Source organism: Lampetra fluviatilis, chromosome 28, assembly GCF_964198595.1.
Source record: "Lampetra fluviatilis chromosome 28, kcLamFluv1.1, whole genome shotgun sequence".
In the NCBI taxonomy this organism is placed as follows: Eukaryota; Metazoa; Chordata; class Hyperoartia; order Petromyzontiformes; family Petromyzontidae; genus Lampetra; species Lampetra fluviatilis.
This window is the reverse complement of record NC_136302.1, coordinates 2,483,909-2,505,724: the sequence shown is the minus strand read 5'-3', so window position 1 is coordinate 2,505,724 and position 21,816 is coordinate 2,483,909. Positions and strand designations below refer to the sequence as shown.

Genomic DNA, 21,816 nt, shown 5'->3' with positions numbered 1-21,816 from the left:
CCGCAGCTTCCTCTTATCTTCGGGGTTGGCTCCCGATGGCCGTCGGCGCCCCCCCCTCTCCACACTCGCCCGCGTGGCCTCACTCTTTTCCGCTCACACCCCGACTGACTTCTCCTTCCGGTTTACGCGCTTAAGGACCCCCTACCTTTCACCCACGTCACCTGGCTCCGCCTCCTCGTGACGTCACATCCGGAAGGTCGCTTTCGCCCGCATTACACCACCCTCCCCCATAGAAAAAACCCAGCCGACCTCGGCTGAACAACACCAAAGCGTAATGCGGTGAACCGACCTTCCCCCTTAAAGGACACTAAGCATGCAATATAACAACAAGAACAACACACAAGTAACATCGACGAACGTACGGAAGCATGCGATAAATACGACGGCAAGAACAAGAACAATAACAACATACAATCAACGAAACGTAAGCGATTTGGAACGAGTGCGGGTCGCCGGCCCGTCCCGGACGGTCGGCGGCCCGCTTGTAGAACGGGGACGCGATGGAACACGAGAAATGACAGGGGGTAATTCCCCTGCTGCGATTGGAAGTCCACCGACATCTCGTGTCCCTGACGAATCAGTCTTGGTCATATTCCGCGAATGCGCCTGCAGCGGGGTCGGAAGGGTCGCCGGGCTAGAAGGTCCCGCAGCCTTGGCAGGCGCCCTCCGAACAGGCCCACTCCTCCCCCGCGGTGTCACGGTCGGCCTGTCTGGAACAGGTACGACAGGCGCTCCAGCAAGATCAATGGACGCAGGCGGGGAAGAGTCAGAGTCAGCAGCAACAGACCCCGGCAAGGCAACATTGGGAGATGACGCATCACGTAGGGGAGCAACATATGGTTTCAACCGCGACGTATGAACAAACCAACGGCGAGAACCAAACAGAACGCGCGCCGACTGTGGATTGGGAACCTCAATGAGGCGCACAGGACCATGCCAAGGTTTGTGCAATTTAGGAGAGGTCCCCGGCCGCACCTGCGGGCAATGGAGCCAGGCCAGGTCTCCCACCTTCCAGGGGCACTCCCCCTCAGACCGCCGAGCATACCGCTCGTTCCGGGCCTGGGCTTTGGCCGTAGCCACGCGGGCGTTTTCCCGCGCCTCCGTAACCCGGCGAACCGTGTCCTGAATGTATTCAGGGAGTGGTTTACGAGGTCCCTTCACCCCAGTACCCAATTGCACATCCACCGGAGGCACGTTTTCCCGACCATACATAAGGTAAAACGGCGAATACCCTGTAGCCGCATGGGGCGTCATCCTGTACGCCGAAAGCACTCCGGGGATGTGCAGATCCCAATCCGATTGCTGTTCACTCACGGTATGGCAAAGCATGGCAGACAATGTCCTGTTCAGCCGCTCAACCATACCATCCGTCTGCGGATGGTATGGAGATGTCCGTATCTTCTTAGTCCCAAGGCCTGCGCACACTTCAGCCAATAATTTAGAAGAGAAATTTCGGCCCTGGTCCGTGAGGAGTCTCTCCGGCGCCCCCTTATCCATAATGTACCCAAACAAAAAGGCGTCGGTGATGGCCGCGGCCGACTGATCGGGCAACGGCCAGGCCATCGGCCAACGGGAGAGATACTCAACCCCTACCAGCAAATATTTATTTCCCCTCGCCGATGGTGGGAAGGGTCCCAATATGTCCAGTGCCACCAATTCATTGACTCGAGACACCTGAATCGACTGGAGAGGCGGCACGTAAGGATGTTTAGGCGGCTTACGCCGGGCGCATTCAGGGCACGCGCGCACGTGCCCTACGACATCTGTCGCCATGCCGTGCCAAAAATAATGACGTTGTAACGTCAACAAGGTCTTCTGCACCCCTAAATGTAAGAGAGTGTCACAATGGAGGGTTCTAATCAACTCGAATCGCAAGGACGTTGGTACCACCAGGCGCCAACGTTCCTGGAACCCCTCCCGCCACATAAGCAGACCATCTCGGAGAGCGGTTTGCGGCCCCACAGCCGTACTCGGACTCCCATTGTCCTTAGCAGACCGCTTCCGCAAGGACACCAATGACTCATCCATCATCTGTTCCCGGATCCAGACAGACCGCGGCAGATTCAAAACCCCGTCAGCCGGTCCCGGTTCCATCGGAGTGTCCGACTTCTCGACGGCCAACGTAAGCGGCTGAGGGGGGTTTGGAATCGGCGAACACCTATGCGTCCCCGACTCACATTTACAAGGGGCGCGCCGCGGTAATCTGGAAAGTGCGTCAGCGTTCGCATGGCGCACTCCCTTCCGATGTTGAATTTGGAAGGAAAATTCCTGTAGCGTGTCCAACCAACGTGCCAACTGTCCGGATGGCTGGTCAATTTTAAGGGCATATTGCAAGGCCGCATGATCCGTACGCACAATAAAAGAACGACCGTAGAGGTATGGTCGAAATTGCCGTAGGAAAAAAACAACCGCCAATAGTTCTCTGCGAGTGACACAGTAGCGGGTTTCCGCAGGAGACAAGACTCGGCTACCATACGCCACGACACGCTCTACACCCCCTTTAGACTGTGATAACACCGCCCCAATACCTGTGTCACTCGCGTCCGTATCAAGAATGAATGGGTGATCGAAATCGGGATAATCCAATGTTGGGGCCGTGGCCAATAGATCACGCAGACTCCGAAAGGCCGCCTCCTCCGGCTGTCCCCAAACAAACTTCCGTCCTTTACCCGTAAGGAGATGCAAAGGCCTCGCAATCGTCGCAAAACCCGGCACAAATCTTCGGTAATACGAGGCAAATCCCAAAAACCGCCGAACATCCCCCACGGTGGCCGGAGTCGGCCAATCCCGGACGCACGCCGTCTTTTCCGGATCCGTGGACACTCCCTCAGCGCTCACAATGTGCCCCAAATAGCGGACGGACCGTTGCAGTAGGTGACATTTCTTTGGTTTGAATTTCAATTTGGCAGAACGCATCCTCGTGAACACTGTCTCCAGCCGCGTCAAATGTTCATCGAATGTGCGGCTGAAGACAATGATATCGTCCAAATATATAAGACATGTCTCCCACTGCAACCCCGTCAAAACGAGCTCCATCAATCTTTGAAATGTAGCAGGGGCCGCATTCAATCCCATCGGGAGACAGTTGAATTGAAATAACCCCTGCGGCGTACGGAATGCGGTTTTCTCCCGTGAGGACTCGTCAAGGGGAAGCTGCCAAAATCCCGAAGAGAGGTCCAGTGTGGAAAAGAACTTAGCCCCCGACAATGCGTCGAGGGAGTCATCCATACGCGGCAGGGGGTACGCATCTGCCACCGATATCTTATTCAATTTGCGGAAATCAACACAAAATCGCAATTTGCCATCCTTCTTCTTAACCAAGACGACTGGAGCGCCCCATGGGCTGTTAGATGGCGATATAATGTCCGCAGCCAACATGTCTTCCACTGCCCCCCGTACGTGTTCTCGCTCCGCAGGACTCATCCGATGCGAATTTAATCGAATAGGGGCAGCATCGCCCGTCTCAATGTGATGGTAAAGCAACGAAGTGCGGCCCAAATCCAAATCATCGGAGCTGAACACATCGGAATATGTCAACAACAATTTACGCAGCTCACCACGTTGCTCCATGGACAGGGAAGAATTTTCGTCACATAAATGAGCAACCCAACGATCATCCGAACTCCTTGGCTCGGAAACCCCAGCAACAACTCCCCGGCTATGTGGACAATCATGGGTCGCAAACGCCGTAGTGGCATGTGCCACAACCGTACCGGCCGGGACACGGACGTTTTCTCCCCCCGCATTAAGCACCTGTAAAAACGGTAATTGATCCGGCCGGACGATGGTCTGTGCCCCCACTAACGCCAACCCGGTTGTTATCGCGGCGGACGGTGACAACAAGACCCCTACTGCTCCTAGCCGATCAGGCAGGGGCTTCCGATACCGCAAGGGTATAAGCATCTGTGTACCAGGTGGGATGTCCACAGATGCGACGGACAGCGCCTGCACTTGTACGGCCGAAGCAGGTCGCCCCCAGGGCGACGGCAGAAACGAGATTTGACGGCCCCCCGGCAGTTCAATACAATTCTCATTGATTTTGATCAAAATGGGCATCTTAGCCAAAAAATCGGTGCCTAACAAACAAGGAACCGCCAAAGATCTCGATATCAACACAACACCCGAGGCCGACACATCCCCAATAGATATCTTAGCATCCACCTGACCCACGATACCCATGCTACCCCCGTTGGCAGCGACGCACGACCCATAAACCGGACGCACAGCCCCCGGCGGGATGCCCAACAGATGAAAAATGACATCCGAAATAATAGTCGCAGACGCGCCGGAGTCGACCAAAATGCGTACGTCCACCCCTTGTATAGACCCCGGTACAGTGGACGAGCCCGTAGCGGCCGCGACGACTCTCCGTGCCAACTTGCGCCATTGCGTGACCGAGCGACAAGGCCCCGTCGAAGGGCATGCTTTAACCACAACGTTAGGATGGCGCAACGACGGTGATGGGTGAGGTGTAAAGCCTTGCCGAGTGTCTGGTGCGTGCCGACATGCCTGTTTCGGAGGATCTTTAGCCGACTTGACCGGTGCCGAGGCCTCCTGCTGCGGCGGAGCCGGGAAGCGGGCCCAGCAGTCTCTGGCGTAGTGGCCCCTACGCCCGCAGCGGAAACATTCGGCCTCGTTGCGCCGAAGCGCAGGCCTCGCCTCCTGACGGCCCCGTTCTGGTAGCGCCGCGCGCGGTCTCGGCCCGCCGCGTCCCGTCCATGGAGCGGAGGCGGCCGTCAGTTGTTGAGGGCCCCGGTCATCCGGAACATAGACAGCCTGCGCAGGGTTCCACCCCAGCGCATCCCCTTCTTTGACGGGCCCCCCCGTCCACGCCGTCGCTTGTTTCCAGCGACGGAGGTTGAATTGCGCATCGAGACACTTAGCAGCCGTCCGGGAAGTTAGCTTCTCATGCCCACACACAGGCATGGGGATCCCTAGATCCCGAGACAGCTCCAACATTTTCCCTAATATGAGAGGCTCGAGCAGGTCCTGTGGCGTCTCAGGATAAGCTGCCATGGCCAGCTCCAGCACCGCACCCCTGAACGCCACGGGCGACTCCTCTGGTGCTCGTTGTCGTTGAGCGAATCGCCGATGCGCATCATCTGGTGGCTCATAAGCATCGGCCATTTCTTGAAAAACACCACATAAAGTTGCCTTCTTATCGGTCGTTATGGAACGGAAGAATCGGACAGATTCGTCGTCCAGGAGAGTCGGCAACACCTCCAAAGCCTCCGCATCGGTCCATCTTGCTGTGCGTACCGCCGCCAAGAAGCGGCAGGCGAACGCGCTCCAGTCCCCACCGACGGAAAATTCTTTAACCGTTGTAAGGTGGCGACTCCGACTCCTCTTCCCGCCGTCTTCCAATGGTGGTGGTTGTGATGGCAAATTCAAAATGGCGTCGGCCCGCGGCGTGGCCAAGATGGCGGTTTGGCGCCACGGAGCGCGCAAAATGGCGGCCTCTTGCCGCGTGGGCAATGGCGGCGGCAGGACAGGCAACGTGGCGGCCCGCGGAGCACCACTTGCATCATCCATCGTCCCTGGCGCGACGAGATGGCATAGATGCGCCAGGACGTCCTTAAGTGCCTCCAGTTGTACCGCCATCGCTTGCCATCGTTGATCCGCGTCTGATGATGTCGACGGACCCGCCACCGCGCCAACATCCTCCACTCCCGTTCCCGTGGTCGCCTCAGCCGGGCTCTCCTCCACCACCCCAACAGGATCCGTGGTTGGAGGGAGTTCGTCGTCGTCGGACGAAGAAGCCGATGCAGGCGCCGGATTAACTTTCTTCCTCACTTGTTTCGACATGCCGTTGCACTTCCGACACCAGTGTAATAAACGACTGGACCACGATGTCTGGCTCAGTGTCCTTTATTCGGTTCGTGCTGTACACCCACACGGCTGTCTTTACTCTGTAGCTTCTCCACGGTGCTGACTCCAATGTCGGCCCGATCCACAACAGCAGCTCCGCTGCTGTTTCTCTCACACAGCCCCCCTTGGCTGTACTCGCTGTAACTCCTCTCCCTCCGCAGCTCTGACAGCCTCTTGCTGTCTCTCTCTCTCTCCGCAGCTCCTCCTGGCAGCCACACCGCTGCCTCTAACACGCAGCCCTCTCTCTCTCTCTCTCCGCAGCTCCTCCTGGCAGCCACACCGCTGCCTCTAACATGCAGCCCTCTCTCTCTCTCTCCGCAGCTCCTCCTGGCAGCCACACCGCTGCCTCTAACACGCAGCCCTTCTGGCTGTCTCCTCTGCAGCTGCACACCACTCCGCAGCTTCCTCTTATCTTCGGGGTTGGCTCCCGATGGCCGTCGGCGCCCCCCCCTCTCCACACTCGCCCGCGTGGCCTCACTCTTTTCCGCTCACACCCCGACTGACTTCTCCTTCCGGTTTACGCGCTTAAGGACCCCCTACCTTTCACCCACGTCACCTGGCTCCGCCTCCTCGTGACGTCACATCCGGAAGGTCGCTTTCGCCCGCATTACACAATTAAACCCGATTTCGCGGAATTAAAACCTGGTGTTATGAATACGAAACTCTCATCCAAGGCTTAGGCTGCTTCCTCGTCGGTGCTGTTATCGTACTCGGGGGGGCCGTCGGGCACGGGGTAGTCGTAGAATGCGGCGGGCAGGTTGGTCTTGATGAACACGAGCTTCTCCACAATCGTGGGCGCCAGTGAGTTCCTTAGCTTGGAATGGATGAAGCCCATCGTTGAGAAGTTCCGCTCGGATGCCGCAATTAGAACCAATTAACCCGGATTTCTCCCAATCTCAGATGATCGGGTTTAATATAAAAAAGACAATTAAACTCGATTGTAAAAAACCCGACTGTGCCACCCTTGTGCCGCACACGTGTCTATAACAATACGGGCACGGCACCGAGCTCTTGCTGATCAACGCGACCCCTGATTTCTGCCACAGGGGCTGTGAGATTTGCACAATTGGCCCGAGGCAGGGTACGCCCCGCGCCTTCCTCACGCGTGTACCGGACCGGCATCGCGCGACGGCAGATCGCGGCGACGTGAACCTCCCGAATGGCAACCGCGTGCATGGCGCAGTGACAGCTGAGCAGGGCGGCTATGATGCTGCACGTGGCGGCCTCTAACCCAGCACCTGTGGATGTAGCAGGGAGGGTCGGCAGATCACCACACACCCACGTTGTGAAACTCCCTGCCTCGCGGACAAGAAGGCAGTACGGCAAGTGGACTAATCGCCGTCTGTGCACTCCATCTGTGTTGGCCCCTCTCGCACGCGTGGGGGTTTTTCTCCGGGTGCTCCGGTTTTGTCCCACTAATCTCATTATATTCAGCGCGGCAGGACCCTCCTAAAAAAGTCCTACGACTTGGTATGACTTTCCACCCACACGCTCCTCCTGAAAAGAGTCTTGAGACTCGGTGAGGCTTTCCTGGGTAAACCAAGCGTAGTGATAATAAAACAGAGCATATTTTAGCTTCATATGAGCGATGGGCAACGCCGATTACAATGGCAGGCCCAATGTACAGGACCTCGCCTGCGGAATTACATCCTGGGCCAAGTGCCACTGCCGGCGTGTTCAAGCACGTGCACAAGCGGCGCCCTGCATTATACATGAAGAGCCATGCATTTTACTCACACGCTGCTGTAACGGGACCCCCTTCCGTGAAGCGGTAAGAGGAGCCGCTTTTGTGATGAGTTCATGACGTATGTGCAATCGTGGTGCAAGCAGTCGAAAGGCAGTGCCGAGGGGTAAGTCGGCAAAGCTGAGACAAGGTCTTCACAACGTGTTTATTTTTCTTACAAATCCCACCCCCTCCCCAACAATTTACAAATGAAGAACGACGGCTTGCAAATTCTCTTAAAATGTTACCTTTTACAGTCTCATATTCCTAAAAAAAATTATACTACAGTCTTGACAAACTTTGAGTGGTTGAATTCGTTGACGAAAATAGACCGCGTGTGTGTGCATGAACTTGAGCTCGATGCATCCATCTATTAAATACTTAATTCATTTATCTTAATACTTGTCACCAGCCACTGCCTCAAAATTATCTCATTCTCATACTAATGCAGCACAGCAGCAGTTTCTGTAAAATGTTATTGGGTTCTAAAGCGTGCCCTATGCTGGATCAGCATCTGCCAATGTTTTCACGACTGGCTCCTGTCATTATCTCTGCAATACATCTCAATAATATTACATTTTACATTTTTAAAACCGTTTTTGTTAAATCGGGAGTTTGGCTCAGCCAATCGTCCTTCCAAAGTGTAAAAACGAGCACCACTTCTGCGAAGTTAACAGTGGTCATCTAACGCAGTCAATGGACCCCACCATGAAAAAGTGGAATTTCCAACACTGGTCCAGGGCTGCCAATCATGGAGATGGATGCTGCCCCAATGCTCGAGCATGGAGACACTTTAAAGACTTTCACCACAGCTTTAGAAACATCCCCATAACCTGCCGCGGCGTGCCCACATGGCATCCTGCCTTTGCCTCTTCTCGTCAGTCGGTACATGGCGGCTGACGTGAAGTATGCGTAAACGTCCGCTACTTCCCATCTCTGGCCATGGCGATCGCCACTTCCTGAAGATCTACATTCTTGCCTTGCAAGTTCCCGCTTGTTGAGGCCGTCACTGCATCTCGAACATGGGCAGCCTCGACTTCTTGATCCTTCCAGATGGCAGTGCAAGACCATTGATCGATGGGCGCTGCGGTGGCGAAATGTTCAGTATCTCGCCTGGGATACAGGTCGTGGGTTCGAACCCGACGCCTGTATATTTGGAGTTTGCGTGTCTCTCTCCCCATGGTCACGTGGATTTTTCTCCGGGTTTTTCCCTCCACATTTAGAATCGATATGCATCTCGAGTTTTTTGCTGCTATACATTTCCACCTGATGAGCCACTTCGTTGAGCTATCATTTGTGGCCAGGTCGCTTCTGAAAAACGAGCTGCATAGCTCAGTGGGCCTTTCCTGGAAAAATAAAATAAAAAGTTCAGTTGAAATTATTGTTGGCCCTCGTTCTGATTAATTGTCCAAACCAAAGAATGTGTTTCCTTACCTGTGGCAAATTCGTGAGAGGCCCCTTTCATTTTTCTTGTTCGCATTCAGTATCGAGGGGAAAAAACAGAGCCACCTCCAAAACGTGACATGGACAACCGGAAACCAGGAGCGGTCAAAACGTGGGCTGCTTTCCACCTTCCGGCACGGGACCACCCCACACACATTTGTGTTGGGAACCGTGATGTTGTTTTGACCTCGTCTAGAATTAGGCTGAATCAAGTTGACAAGGAGAGCAAATGCTCCGAAAAACGTGTCCCACACAACCGATCCGTCATGGCACAACAGCTCACAACGGATGACGACATCAACCGGCAGTTGTCTAGAAAAACAAAATCACAAAAGCATTACAACGCTCCCATCAACCCCAAGTGAGCCGAGACTGACCAGCATTACATTCCAGTAAATTAACGTCACAGTAAAACAAATAAAAGTAGCGCACAGTCAGGCATGCCTGTCTGCTCTATCCACTATTTTTTTTTATAATTGACATGCGAGAGGGGGGAAAAAAACCCATTAAACTGCTTTTGCCCCTAAAGACAATTAATGTTCTCACTTTTGGGCCAGGTTTGTTCTTTGCACGCATTTCTACAACCGCTCTGTTTGTACTTAAATGAATAAAAAAAAAACACTTTTTGGTTTTACTTTCTCAACAATTAAGAATTGTGACGATGGCTAATTTCAAAAGCTAGTGTTCACGCCCCTTGACGGTCCAACCTTTCCACACATCCACCAATCTTTACTATTCAGTGTTGCTATGATACGATGTTAACATTGAAAACAATAACGTCAGTGTAGCACGTGTGCACAATACGTACATGAAGTAAAAACGTAATTCTTCTCTACCTTGCAAACCAATAATCGCAACAATTAAGTCTCACTATGGCTCAATAAAACTTCTGCTCTGTCAAATTTCGGTCCACGTCACGACGCTCACTGCTCTACCAGCTGGCGTACAGCCACGTGCCAGCTCATGCAAGCTCCCCTGCTCAGCTCGCTCACTTGGTCCAAAACTTGGGGAATTTCAGTTAAAGTAAAAACAAACGTCACAAGTGTCTCCCTGCTAAAATGAGATGGATTGGTTTGTGCCGTTCATTTCCATGATTTTGGCTCTGAGCCAGTGGCGTCAATTCCACATCTCTATGAAAGGGGCCCGTGTTCTCCACAGGCTCCGATTTAAACTCACAATCTTACGATTGCGGGGTCAAAGTGCTCAAGCCACAGGTACCGCACTACAGCAGAAATCGCAATGAGAACTCTCGTATAATGGAAGGAAAAAAAATAGTTAACAGTGCTTTTAAGACCAATTCAGCGTATTCACTATTAAGTAAATGCAAACCGTAATAGGATGAAGTTGAGGTTGAAAAGACGCTTAACATTTGCGCACGAATCACCAAGGCACCTTCAGACTTGAACGTCGCAACAAGAAATGCAAGTGGTAGCCAGTCCACAACCCGTGTTTTGCTTCAATCCGCCAACTGGTAAACCGAGAAAGCCAGAGCGTGGCTCTGCACCCTGGGCTGGGAGCATCCGAAGACAAGCATCCGCTTCCCATCAGCGTCCGAAGTAAATTTCTCTCCAAGCGCCCGCGCGACGCACGGATTCTCATCACGCCCACCCCGTGCCGGGTGCGAGTGCTACTTCTCCGCCGTCCTGAACCGCGCGGGCAGCTTGTGTCCTCCGTAGCCCAAGCGCCGAGGCGGCGACGACGTGGCGAGCAGTGGGGTTCGCGCGTCCCTCCTCGCCGCCGCCGCCGTGCCCGCCACAGGACTAGCCGCCATCGGCGTCTCAGTCGCCGTCTCGTCGCCGTGAGATCGAGCTCCGTTGGCCGCGCGTCCGTGCGGACCCAGCGACGGCACGGGTCCGTCCACGTCCGCGTCCGCGAGCAGCCCTTGATGGCGGTGGCGACGGTGGTGCGGGGACGAGCGTGGCGGTGCCGTCTGTTCTCCGCGCGACTGGTTCGAGGTGGGGGGCGCCTGGCCCGGAGTCTGTGGCGTCGGCGACGGCGACGATGGCGTGCGGTCATTGCCGGCCGCCGCCGCCGCCGTCCCCGCGTAGTTGACAAAGGGAAGGTCCCGCACGGTGGCCTCGAGCAGCGACGACAGGCGCTCCATGACGCCCAGGAAGGAGGCGGCGACGCCGGCGGCCGCCTGCAAGTGCGGCTCCAGGAGGCGCATCTCGTCGGCCTGCAGCTCGCGCTGGAACGCGAACGACGCCTCCTGGCTGCTGCGCTGCAGCCGCAGCAGCATGCGCTCCTGCGCCCCGAGGTACGCGCGCTGCCGTGCCGGCAAGTCCCCGGCACCCGAGCCGTCGCTTGAGCTGCCGTCGCCGCCGCTGCAGGGCCGCGGTGCGGGGGTGGCGCCACCCAACGACGTGGAGGGAGCCGCACTTTCGCCGGTCACATCGACGTTCGACGTCCAGCCCCGTGGGACGATGCATGCGGTGCCTGGCAAATAGAAGTCAGAGGCTAAGGATGTTAAGCGTTTCCCTGCGAACAACTTGTCAGAATGACGGCGTTGGGCGGGATGGAGCGATTAACCATTTTCCAATAGCAACCAGAGAAAAAACTAAAATAACGTTATTGGTATCGAGACTCCCACAAGGCCATGTGGTCGTGTCGCTACAGTTCTCCGCGGTGAGTACAATGTCTTTAAAAACAACGGCGCTACTACGCTTCTCTAGATAAAATGAACGCTAACCGCTTGCACGTTGCGGGATTCAGCGGTGAACAGAACACCCACCCTGCCACTTGCAGACATCTCGGAAAGGGAAATAGTTAAATGTACGCCCATAGCAGCGCTGGAAATGAATGTCACCTCCGTGGGATCCGCTTGGCACTCGGCTCAGGAAGGGCGCGCGACGGAGACCCACTCTTTGATTTAAAGCTTTCGTGACTGCAGGGATTAATATTCTTGGTTCTTTCGGTAAAGTCACGTATTATTTTATTATTTCCCTTCTACGTGACTTTACCAAAAGAACCAAGAAACGGAGACCCACTCACCTGCTGTGTCGCCCTCAAAGTTGCACTGGGGCGAGTAGGATTCGACATCACCCTCCACCTCCTCCTTCACTCCCTGTGCCATGTCCATGTGATCCGTAAACCCTGCATCCAATCCCCGTCAGACGCGAGATAAATAGATGGGAGCCTCTCCCCCCATTCTTGCTGTTCATCCCTGACAAGCATCCAATAGCAGCATGGACAGAAGTGACCAATGACAATTGAAGGATATTTTACCATCAGGCATGGAACAATTCACTCCCCTTCACGAGGTCGCGATTCTAATCCACACGTATGTATTGTACGCTTGTGCATGTATGTTTGTATACAGTGTATGCGCCCTGGGTTTGGCGATTCGTTTTTTATTATTATTTACAAATATTTTTTTACCAATTTCATCTCATGCTATCGACATCACATCAAGATGCAAAGAATCCATCCATTCAGATCTCATGACATGCAGTGCAACCTACATGTTAAGAGAATGGCCCACAGAAGTGGATATCACAGACCTACCTCCGAGATGCCTTCAAGTGACCCTGGTCCAAACAATAGCGGGCAGCCCTTTTCCAACCACTCTGCCGTCGAGGGTGTAATCTCCGTCGCATGATGGCGAAACCGATATGTTTAATACTCCAGCGCTGGATTGAAGCCAAATTAGGCGCAGAATAAAGTTTTATGCGATGGGCTTTTAATAGTAATTGGCGATCAGGCTGAGACCCATCAACTCCTTACACACAGGGGAGGCCGGTTTAATCACATGCGGCCGCCTGGACTCTAAACCTGGATCTCAGCCACGCCAGCTCAGCACTTGGACCTCTGGCCGCCTCTGGCGATGAATGTCTCGTTAAACTGATCGAGTGCGGCCACGAGTAACATACTGCGACTCACCAGACACCTCCACTTCCGCGAAGTACGGTGGAGAACAAGACTTCGACTCCATGGCCTCCTGCTTGAAATTAGGCTCCACGTGGTCTTCCTCACGGAACTCTGTTCAACGTCGCGGGCAACACATCAGCATCGCCAATTCAGTGTACATTTTCCCCGTCGGCTCTCAGGCGATGTGTTCTCATCATCTGCAGCTGTTTTGCTCATGTTCTGCCATCACCAAGTCAAAAAGGGTCTTTTCACCTTTACAACCCCTCAGCTCCAAGAGAGCCCCCCCTCTGGGCAAACACACGCCCTCATCCGCGTAACATTCCTTCCACACCACCTGGTATTATTAGAATACCTTAGCTTGGCTCCTAGTGCTGCCCATTATATTTTAACCATGACCCACCAATAATCTCTGTCCTCAGCTTGGTTGAGCAAGATAGTTTTTTTAGAGAAAGTGGATTTGTGAACCCATCTCTGTGGACTTGTGGGTGCTATCCTGTCATGTGAATGGTGAGTTCTCCGTCAGGGTATATCAGTGTCCTTCCAGATAAAGCAATTTACTAAAACAATACAGTCGACTAAATCATCACAATCCAGGACCCTCCAGAAGTAGTCTTGAGACTCAGTAAGGTTCTCCTGGACAAATGGATGACATTATTTTTTAACTGGCGACCCAGCATCACCACAAAACCATAGGACATAAATAAAACTGTAAGTGTCTGGTGGTACCACTCAGATCATGGGCTGGAGTAGCAGCTGCCTGTGCTTAAACTGGGTTCTTTGGTGAAACGAGCTGATGGTCTCAGCCTGGAATTGTTTTTTTAACATTATCATACAATTCTACAGTTAAATTGACAAAATTCTACCTCTGAGAATTAAAATATTTTTTTATACCGTACAGCAAACATTACTCTTGGCGGCAGAGCGAGTAGGAAAGTGTCGTCTCCTACTGTGTGGACCAGTGGTCACGTGATGAGATTTCAGACGCAACTCTCTGATATTCCACGGACCATTCTGCAGCATGCAGCATTGCCCTGCTCTGCGAGGGATCCGAACCGATCCTTCCTCTCTTGACATTACACTGACAGCACAAACGAGATGGAACCGAGGGAAAAGATTAAAATAGAAACTCAAGCCGAGTCCGCACCGTAGCACCGTCGCTCGTCGGTCTCCACGTGCCGATCACCAGCGACGCCAGCACCGTCGCCCTCCCGAGTGATGGCCATGCACGGCCGCCCTCCGATGATCTCGTTGATCTCCTTGAAGTAGGCGAAGGCGCCCTTGCCGCGGTCCCTCGCTCCACCACCTCCAATGCCACCGCCACCTCCCCCGCCACGCTCGCGAGCCCTCCGCGCCATCAGGTAGCGCGCCTTGAGGTTCTTCCAGCGCACGCGCACCTGTGTCAGGGTCCAGCAGGCGATACCGCGCTGGCGTAGCAGCTCCATGACGCGCAGGAAGAAGGGAGTGTTGCGCTGGTTGCGCGCGTCCATCGCGCCGCCCACGTTCATCTGCTTGAGGATGGAGAGCAGCGCCAGCGTCTCCTCGTGGGTCCAGCGAGTGCGCGACGTATCGCCGCCCTCGAAGCGGCCGGGTGCCGGCATCTCTCTCGAGCGCTCCATCGCCGCCGCGTGCCACGGGCCCGCAGCTCCCGCCAGACGCGTCCTCAATGGCCGATGCCCATTGATGTTCGTCTGCGGCGGTTTGTATGCGCGTTATCTTCGTCTGTATGTTATCGTCTGCGTCTGTATGTCTACGTCGTGTGGATTTTTGCGAGTGTATGTCTGTGTGTGCCCGTATCTCTATGCGTCCGTGTACATGGACCGCTGCTGCAGTCGTTCGCGCACTGCACTATGATCCCAGTGACATGGGATTGAGTTTCAACCACGCACTACAACAGCGGCACGTGCTACTACCCCAAACTTTGCCGAGCCTCCTCAAATGAATACCTCGCGATGCACCTCAAAGTCAGCACGTGGAAGGCAGAGGTGGCCACGTGTGGCTCCTTTCACTTGGTTTAACCAGACTTCCAGTGATGAGATGTCCTACATTTGTGTGTCCACGTTTTTCACAGCCGTAGTTACATTTGATAATGAACCATCCTACCGGACACCGGTCACTACTCACCATGTTGCATCTGGCTTCTAATACTGCTCTCCGCACCTAACACTGCAGTACTGTGCCGTCGAGAATTCCTACAGCACGTTGTTCTTGTAAAATCACAGGTCTTGTGTTGTAAAACCGGTCAGCCTAAAGTAAAAAAAAACCTCATGTAAGGCGCAACAAAGCTACACAGCATCACACCCACACCTCCCAGGCGTCTCAATAGCAGTCCAAATGTTAAGACTCCTATAACCCTATCCGCACTCCTCTCTCTCTCGCTACAGTGTGAACGAGTCTGTGAGAAGGTGACACCAGACACTGCCATGCAAAAGGGGGAGGACATTAAATAATGCAGGGCGTGGGGAAAGTGTCGCCCAGCCACGGTCCCGAAACGTCGGCTCCTCTTCTTCCTCCTGTGCCTTCGTAAAATAAGTCACCTGTGCCAACGATGCATCGATCGTCGGCAACCGCTGGCGTTCATCTCCACAGCCACGGAACGCGGCGGAATTATCCCCGCAGACAGCCGCGTACCACACTTTGCTGGATTAACCACGAGGGATCTGACGCTTTAACCGCAGCTCGCAGAAGAGAATGCGGCGACTGGAGCGTGGACTTTAAAACGACACGGACAACGCTGCCCCCAACTTGCTTCGGCACATGCAGTTGAGCGGGAGGCGGGTAGGTTCGACTCCAGGCAGCGGTCCGGTGTTGAGCACAAAAACCGTGACTTAGATCGCCACTTTTAATGTCACTTTATCTCAACCACTATCACCTCGTGTACAATGTTCTAATTGCCGTAAAGCGCTTTGCAATAAGGCGTTATGAAATATATACACGTAGGATAAATCATTTGTGACGATAACCCCCTTTGGGTGATTATTCCACATTTTTTTTAAATGTGTTAAAACAAAGTCGCGTTAAAGGGCTGCGTTCTGCTGCGACACGAGGACAAAGGACGCAGCGTGGCAGGCCACGGATCCGGTCCAAAGGCAGCAGCCACCACCACCACCACCCACCCTCTCAGTCCGAGATGAAATCCAAAACACCGCCACAGCGGACACAAGCCATCGTACTTCACCAAAACCCTCCCCCCCACCACCACCACCACCACACACCGGGGCTCGCACGCCGCTCCACCCAGAGCCCCCCTCTGACGAGCGACGACGTTTCGGCACCACCCCGCTCGGTGAATGCTGGACGGCAGCGAGTGGATTAATCCGGATTTCGAGGTAATCTCGATTCGATCCACAGCTGGCGGCGACTCTGAAATCGACCGATCCGGGCGCCGGCGGTGGCGTGGAGCTGAATGACAAGTTGGAGACGCAGCGAGAGTCGCGTTCAGTCGACGTTGGTGTTACTTCACGTGTCCCCCGTCTCCCTGTGTCTCGTTCAATCCCCTGTGTCTCATTCAATCCCCTGTGTCGTTCAATCCCATGTGTCTCCCTGTGTCTCGCTCAATCCCGTCTCTTTCAATCCCCTGTGTCTCGTTCAATCCCCTGTGTCTCATTCAATCCCCTGTCTCATTCAATCCCCTGTGTCTCGTTCAATCCCCTGTCTCATTCAATCCCGTCTCATTCAATCCCGTGTCGTTCAATCCCATGTATCTCCCTGTCTCATTAAATCCCGTCTCTTTCAATCCCCTGTGTCTCGTTCAATCCCCTGTCTCATTCAATCCCCTGTGTCTCATTCAATCCCCTGTGTCTCATTCAATCCCCTGTATCTCATTCAATCCCCTGTGTCTCGTTCAATCCCCTGTGTCTCGTTCAATTCGCTATGTCTCATTCAATCCCCTGTGTAGTTCAATCCCATGTGTCTCCCTGTGTCTCATTCAATCCCGTCTCATTCAATCCCCTGTGTATCATTCAATCCCCTGTCTCATTCAATCCCCTGTGTCTCGTTCAATTCCCTATGTCTCATTCAATCCCCTGTCGTTCAATCCCATGTGTCTCCCTGTGTCTCATTCAATCCGCTGTCTCCCTGTGCCTCGTTCAATCTGGTCTCTCGTTCAATCCCCTGTTGTCTCCCACCGTCTCAGTCTCCCCGTATCTCCTTAAATACGCAGTGTATCTCAGTCTCCCCGTGCCTTGCTCCAGTCTCCTTCTGTCTCAGTGTCCCCGTGTCTCAGTGTCCCCGTGTCTCGGTCTCGCCGTATCTCCCTCCGTGTCCCCGTGTCTCGGTCTCGTCGCGCGTTATCACCGCGGCCGCGTGCTTACCCCCAGTTGCTACGCGTTTCCTCCACCCCGCTGATGTCAGCGAGGGATCTCCCACTCACCGATGTCTGCTGCTGCTGCCGTGAGGAGTCCCCCTCTCTCTGTCTCCCCCCCTCTCTCTGTCTCCCCCCCCGCTGCTGCTGCTGCCGTGAGGAGTCCCCCTCTCTCTGTCTCCCCCTCTACTGCCGTGAGGGGTCCCCCTCTCTCTGTCTCCCCCCCTCTCTCTGTCTCCCCCCCGCTGCTGCTGCCGTGAGGAGTCCCCCTCTCTCTGTCTCCCCCTCTACTGCCGTGAGGGGTCCCCCTCTCTCTGTCTCCCCCCCTCTCTCTGTCTCCCCCCTCTCTGTCTCCCCCCCTCTACTGCCGTGAGGGGTCCCCCTCTCTCTGTCTCCCCCCCTCTCTCTGTCTCCCCCCCTCTCTCTGTCTCCCCCCCTCTCTGTCTCCCCCCTCTCTGTCTCCCCCCTCTCTGTCTCCCCCCCTCTACTGCCGTGAGGGGTCCCCCTCTCTGTGTCTCCCCCCCGCTGCTGCTGTTGCTGTGAGGGGTCCCCAATCCTCTAACGCGGGGACCTCGCGGGCTCCATCCTCTCACCCTCACGGCGTGAACCCGGCTTCGCGTGACTTCCGCTTCCGGTGCACGGGCGCCTCGATTCGACTCCCGTTCAGTGCTCGCGCGCGCGCGCCGAATCGCGTCGTCAGATTACACTCTCGCTCAATGCTCACGGGTCGATTCCTCGATTACTAAACAATGCGGTAGTGGCAGGTTGGGAGAATCGATGCACCTGCAGATTCCTGGATCGCGTTGGGCTTTTGTGTTGACATCGCTCTGGTGTCGATATTAGTCGCTATTTTGACATTAATATTATTTTGGGAAAATGTCAAAACTGGGTGGTTTTTAACTTTTGCCGACAAAACTGGATCCCAAATGTCAAAACTGGGTGGTCTTGGAAAACGACAGGCAAAACAGGGTGGTGCTTTTTGATATGACAAAACTGGGTGATGTTCAATGTGGACAAATGTCAAAACTGGGTGAAGAAGGTGTACGATTTAATGTATCATTTTGTACACGTTTAGGTCCTTGCGTTATTCATCCATATGTCGCCACAGATTTAGAGCGTTCCAAATGATGTTTCTCGTGGCTCATGTTCCATACCTTGCACCACAAACTTCCCGTTTGCATACTGGCACAGTGTGCCAGCTTGCAACTACAGTAACACTTACAGCTCGCGAACATACCCTAACTTGCCATTTGTATACTGGCACAGTGTGCCAGCTCGCTTACTTGCCGTTTGCATACTGGCACAGTGTGCCAGCTCGCTACTACAGTAACACTTACTTGCCATATGTATACTGGCACAGTGTGCCAGCTTGCAACTACAGTAACACTTTCAGCTCGCGAACATACACGAACTTGCCATTTGTATACTGGTACAGTGTGCCAGCTTGCATGCTACACCTACTACAGTAGAACAACGGTAGATAGTGTTTGCGTCGAGAAGTATGGTGCTGCACACTTAGAACAAAACATGTTTGTTACATATATATAACTACTTCGACGGGCAAGAGCGCTTGTTGTGGCCCTTGGCGCGACAGAAGGAGCACCGCGTGAGGCCCAATGGGCCACCTTCGCCACGGTTGCGAATCCGACGCTTCTTCGGGCGGCCAGCCTTCTTCTGGCGAGGAGGTGGCATCATGGTGTTGTCGCGTTGCAGCTCCTCGGCAATGGGCAGCTCGATACCGGCAACCGAGGTCCATGTCGTGTTGATGGCAGAGACTTGGTAACACACCGCACATGCGTCGTAGAGCTCGGGCATCCGCCCAAACGCCATGAGGGCACGAATGTAGTGCCGACACGGCAAGCCCATCTGCTTCATGTACCCGCACGTGCACGACCGAGAGCTGAGATCGACTCGGCGCTTGGCAGAGGCGTAGGCGTCTGGATCCTTGACGTATGCACGCGTCGAGGTACTCTCGCAGACCTTGTACCTCGGGGCCAACGCCTGCTGAGCGTCGATGAGTCCTTGAGCGTACGGCGTAATGACACGCCCTTGAGCGGCCCACTTCTCGGCGTCGCTGCGGTGGGCAAAGGCCGTCGTCATCATGTCTTCCATGTGGTGCATGAGGAAGTGGAAGGGGTCCATCTCGCGAGCCGGCAGGGCTTCGCTGTTCGTGGACTCCACAAAGTTCGTCGTGCGCCAGCCGTACAATGGCGTCGTGTGCAGGTGCGGGTAGAGCGCCCACGTGTGGGGGTCGATCTTGTTGTAGTACGTGGCCGCCGCAGGCAGAGCTACGCCCAAGCAGCCCAAGGAGCTGCGGAACGCGGCCTCGGAGGCGCACCATTGGGCATCGTAGATGATGCCTTGGAGGTCGGGCGTGAACGCGGAGCCGATGTTGTCCACGCCGTTGCAGATCAAATGCCGCGTGCAGTGGATGAGCATGAGGTCCTTCCAGTCGGAGGCTAGGATGCCCGTGCCACGATCGCAGAAGACCGGCGTGCCGTCGAGCTCGATGTCGTTGGTCGTGCAGCAGTTGAGAAACCAGTCGTAGGCCGCTGCCGTCTCGGACGGCACCAGCGCCACGGCGAGAAGGACGTTGCGGTTGTTGCCGTCGCGCCCAACGAGGACGAGCATGGTTCCGTTGTAGGCGCGCGCCTTCATGTGCGACCCGTCGATGCCGACGACGCGTTGAAGACTTGGCTGCAACGAGCGTGCGATCGGGTTGCAGATGAACGCACCCCAGAAGATGCCCGCGTCTTCTCGCACACTGCAGGTCGTCGCGTTGAGCTTGCCGAACGTCTCCACCAGTGAGTTGATGAACTCGAAGCCTGCATGGGCCGCACTCTCGTTCGCCGCGATGCACGTGTCCTTGGCGCGGTACATCATCCGGGTCGGGACAATGACGCGAGCAACGTCGGCGACCTGGGCAATGACAGTCGGTGCGGAGGTACGGGGGTTGGCGCGAAAGGCCGAACGGGCTGTCGTGTTCGCCTCCACTTGGCGCTGCGTGATCTTGGTAGTGCCCGTGCAGCCGTGGTGATCCGTGCACAGCGCCAAGACGCGGAAGCCGCGTCGTTCCCCCGTGAGCTTCGTCAGCTTCACCTTGAAGGAACAAGGTGTTGAACTAGAGCAGACGATGGCAACGTGCCGTCCGCCGCTTCGCTTGAGGTCAAGGACCGCGCGCTTGCCTTGTTGCAAAGCAAAGTCTTGGATGCCGTGGATGGCCTCGCGGCGCGTGGTAAAAGTCTTCTTGGGGTGGAGGGTTGCCATTCGAATGTGAGCCGCTCCTCCACCTGTTTCGTGAAAAATGCTTGTGAAAAATCACGTTTCTACGTCTACTTTCAATTTTTCACGAGACAATATGTCTATTTTCATTGCCAGCAATTTGATTTTTCACACAATATTTCCGCCAATCACCGTAACGGTGGGCCAAAGGATTGACCAATCAACGAGATGCGCATTCGTTGGTTTGTTCCGCACCATTGGGACCATGGTCAGGAGCGTCAAGCAGGCTGGTCCATCTCCCAAGGACGTCGCCTTTGTCTCTGTGCTTGGCGAGCACTACGCCAGCGCCGAAGAGCTCGAGCAGTGGTAATGTCGAGCCCACTAGTCGGCGCCGCCGCGATCACGGCGCCTTTCTGAACTCGAGCCCCCATGCCGACGGTACAAATCGTTATGCTGCAATATTGCCGACTGACGTTAACGTACATTGCAACGTTAGGTCGATTTGAGCTCAGCGCCGAGGACCTTGCAACCCTAAACCGCGGGTCTTGGCTCTGTGATGGGGTAAGTGTATATTATGATCTACGTATATGTTCAGATCAACGGTTATCAAGACTATTTATTTGACTAGGTCATTAATGAATGGCTCTATTTCGTCGCCTCTGCGCCGAGGGCGCGGTATATCAACAGCTCTCGGTGGGAGGCTATGCGCCGCAACGGCCAGCCCGTCCGCGAGGGCGGCCGCAACATTTTCCGTCACGACTTTGTGATGCTCCCGCTCAACCTCGCACAGTGCCATTGGTGCCTCATCGTGATCGACATCCGCGCACGGCGCATCGTGATGTACGACGGCTTGGGCTTCGTCAGGCGACTGGGCAGCTGGCTGCCTTTTTTGGAAGCCTACGTGCGCGACCAAGGCACCGAGTATGGCCTCGATAGCTCCCGCTGGGAGTTCAAGGCCATCAGTGGTACTCGCGCTCGCAGCCCGTCCGACACGACATGGTCCATCACGCACGTCGAGCTGAACCAGTGCGACACGACGAGTTGTGGCGTTTGATAAACATCTCGGCAGTCGCCGAGATGTTTATCAAGGAGGCGTACCCCACCGTGACGGACATGAACGATCGCACCATGGACACCTACCGTGAGCGCATGCGCAGGTGCATTGTTGCTGGTAGCATTTCGGAATAGAAAACATTTTGACACGCTCTTTAAATGTGCAGTGTCATTATTGTATATTGCCAAAACTAGGAGCTTGGTGGCGGCTGGCGAAGGATACATACAGTACTAGTTAGTGTTTTTATGGCCTTGGTACTAGTATACAAACCTGGCCATAGCGCACTTGGAATGTCGATTCCTCTGTAATGGCGCATGTCCGTTGCGAGCCCGAGCCGTA

At 54.8% G+C, this 21,816-nt stretch overlaps 1 protein-coding gene across 1 annotated transcript; it reads right to left on the bottom strand.

The window, feature by feature from the left end:
- Window positions 1-7,749: 7,749 nt before the first annotated feature.
- LOC144942694 (uncharacterized) lies at window positions 7,750-17,297 on the bottom strand. Its single transcript, XM_078869531.1, has 5 exons — window positions 17,271-17,297; window positions 14,046-14,589; window positions 12,914-13,012; window positions 12,026-12,127; window positions 7,750-11,470 (listed from the first exon to the last, which is right to left on the bottom strand). Exons 2-5 carry the CDS (start codon window positions 14,515-14,517, stop codon window positions 10,662-10,664), a joined length of 1,482 nt encoding a protein of 493 aa, XP_078725657.1. The 5' UTR covers window positions 14,518-14,589; window positions 17,271-17,297; the 3' UTR covers window positions 7,750-10,661.
- Between the last annotated feature and the right edge of the window lie 4,519 nt (window positions 17,298-21,816).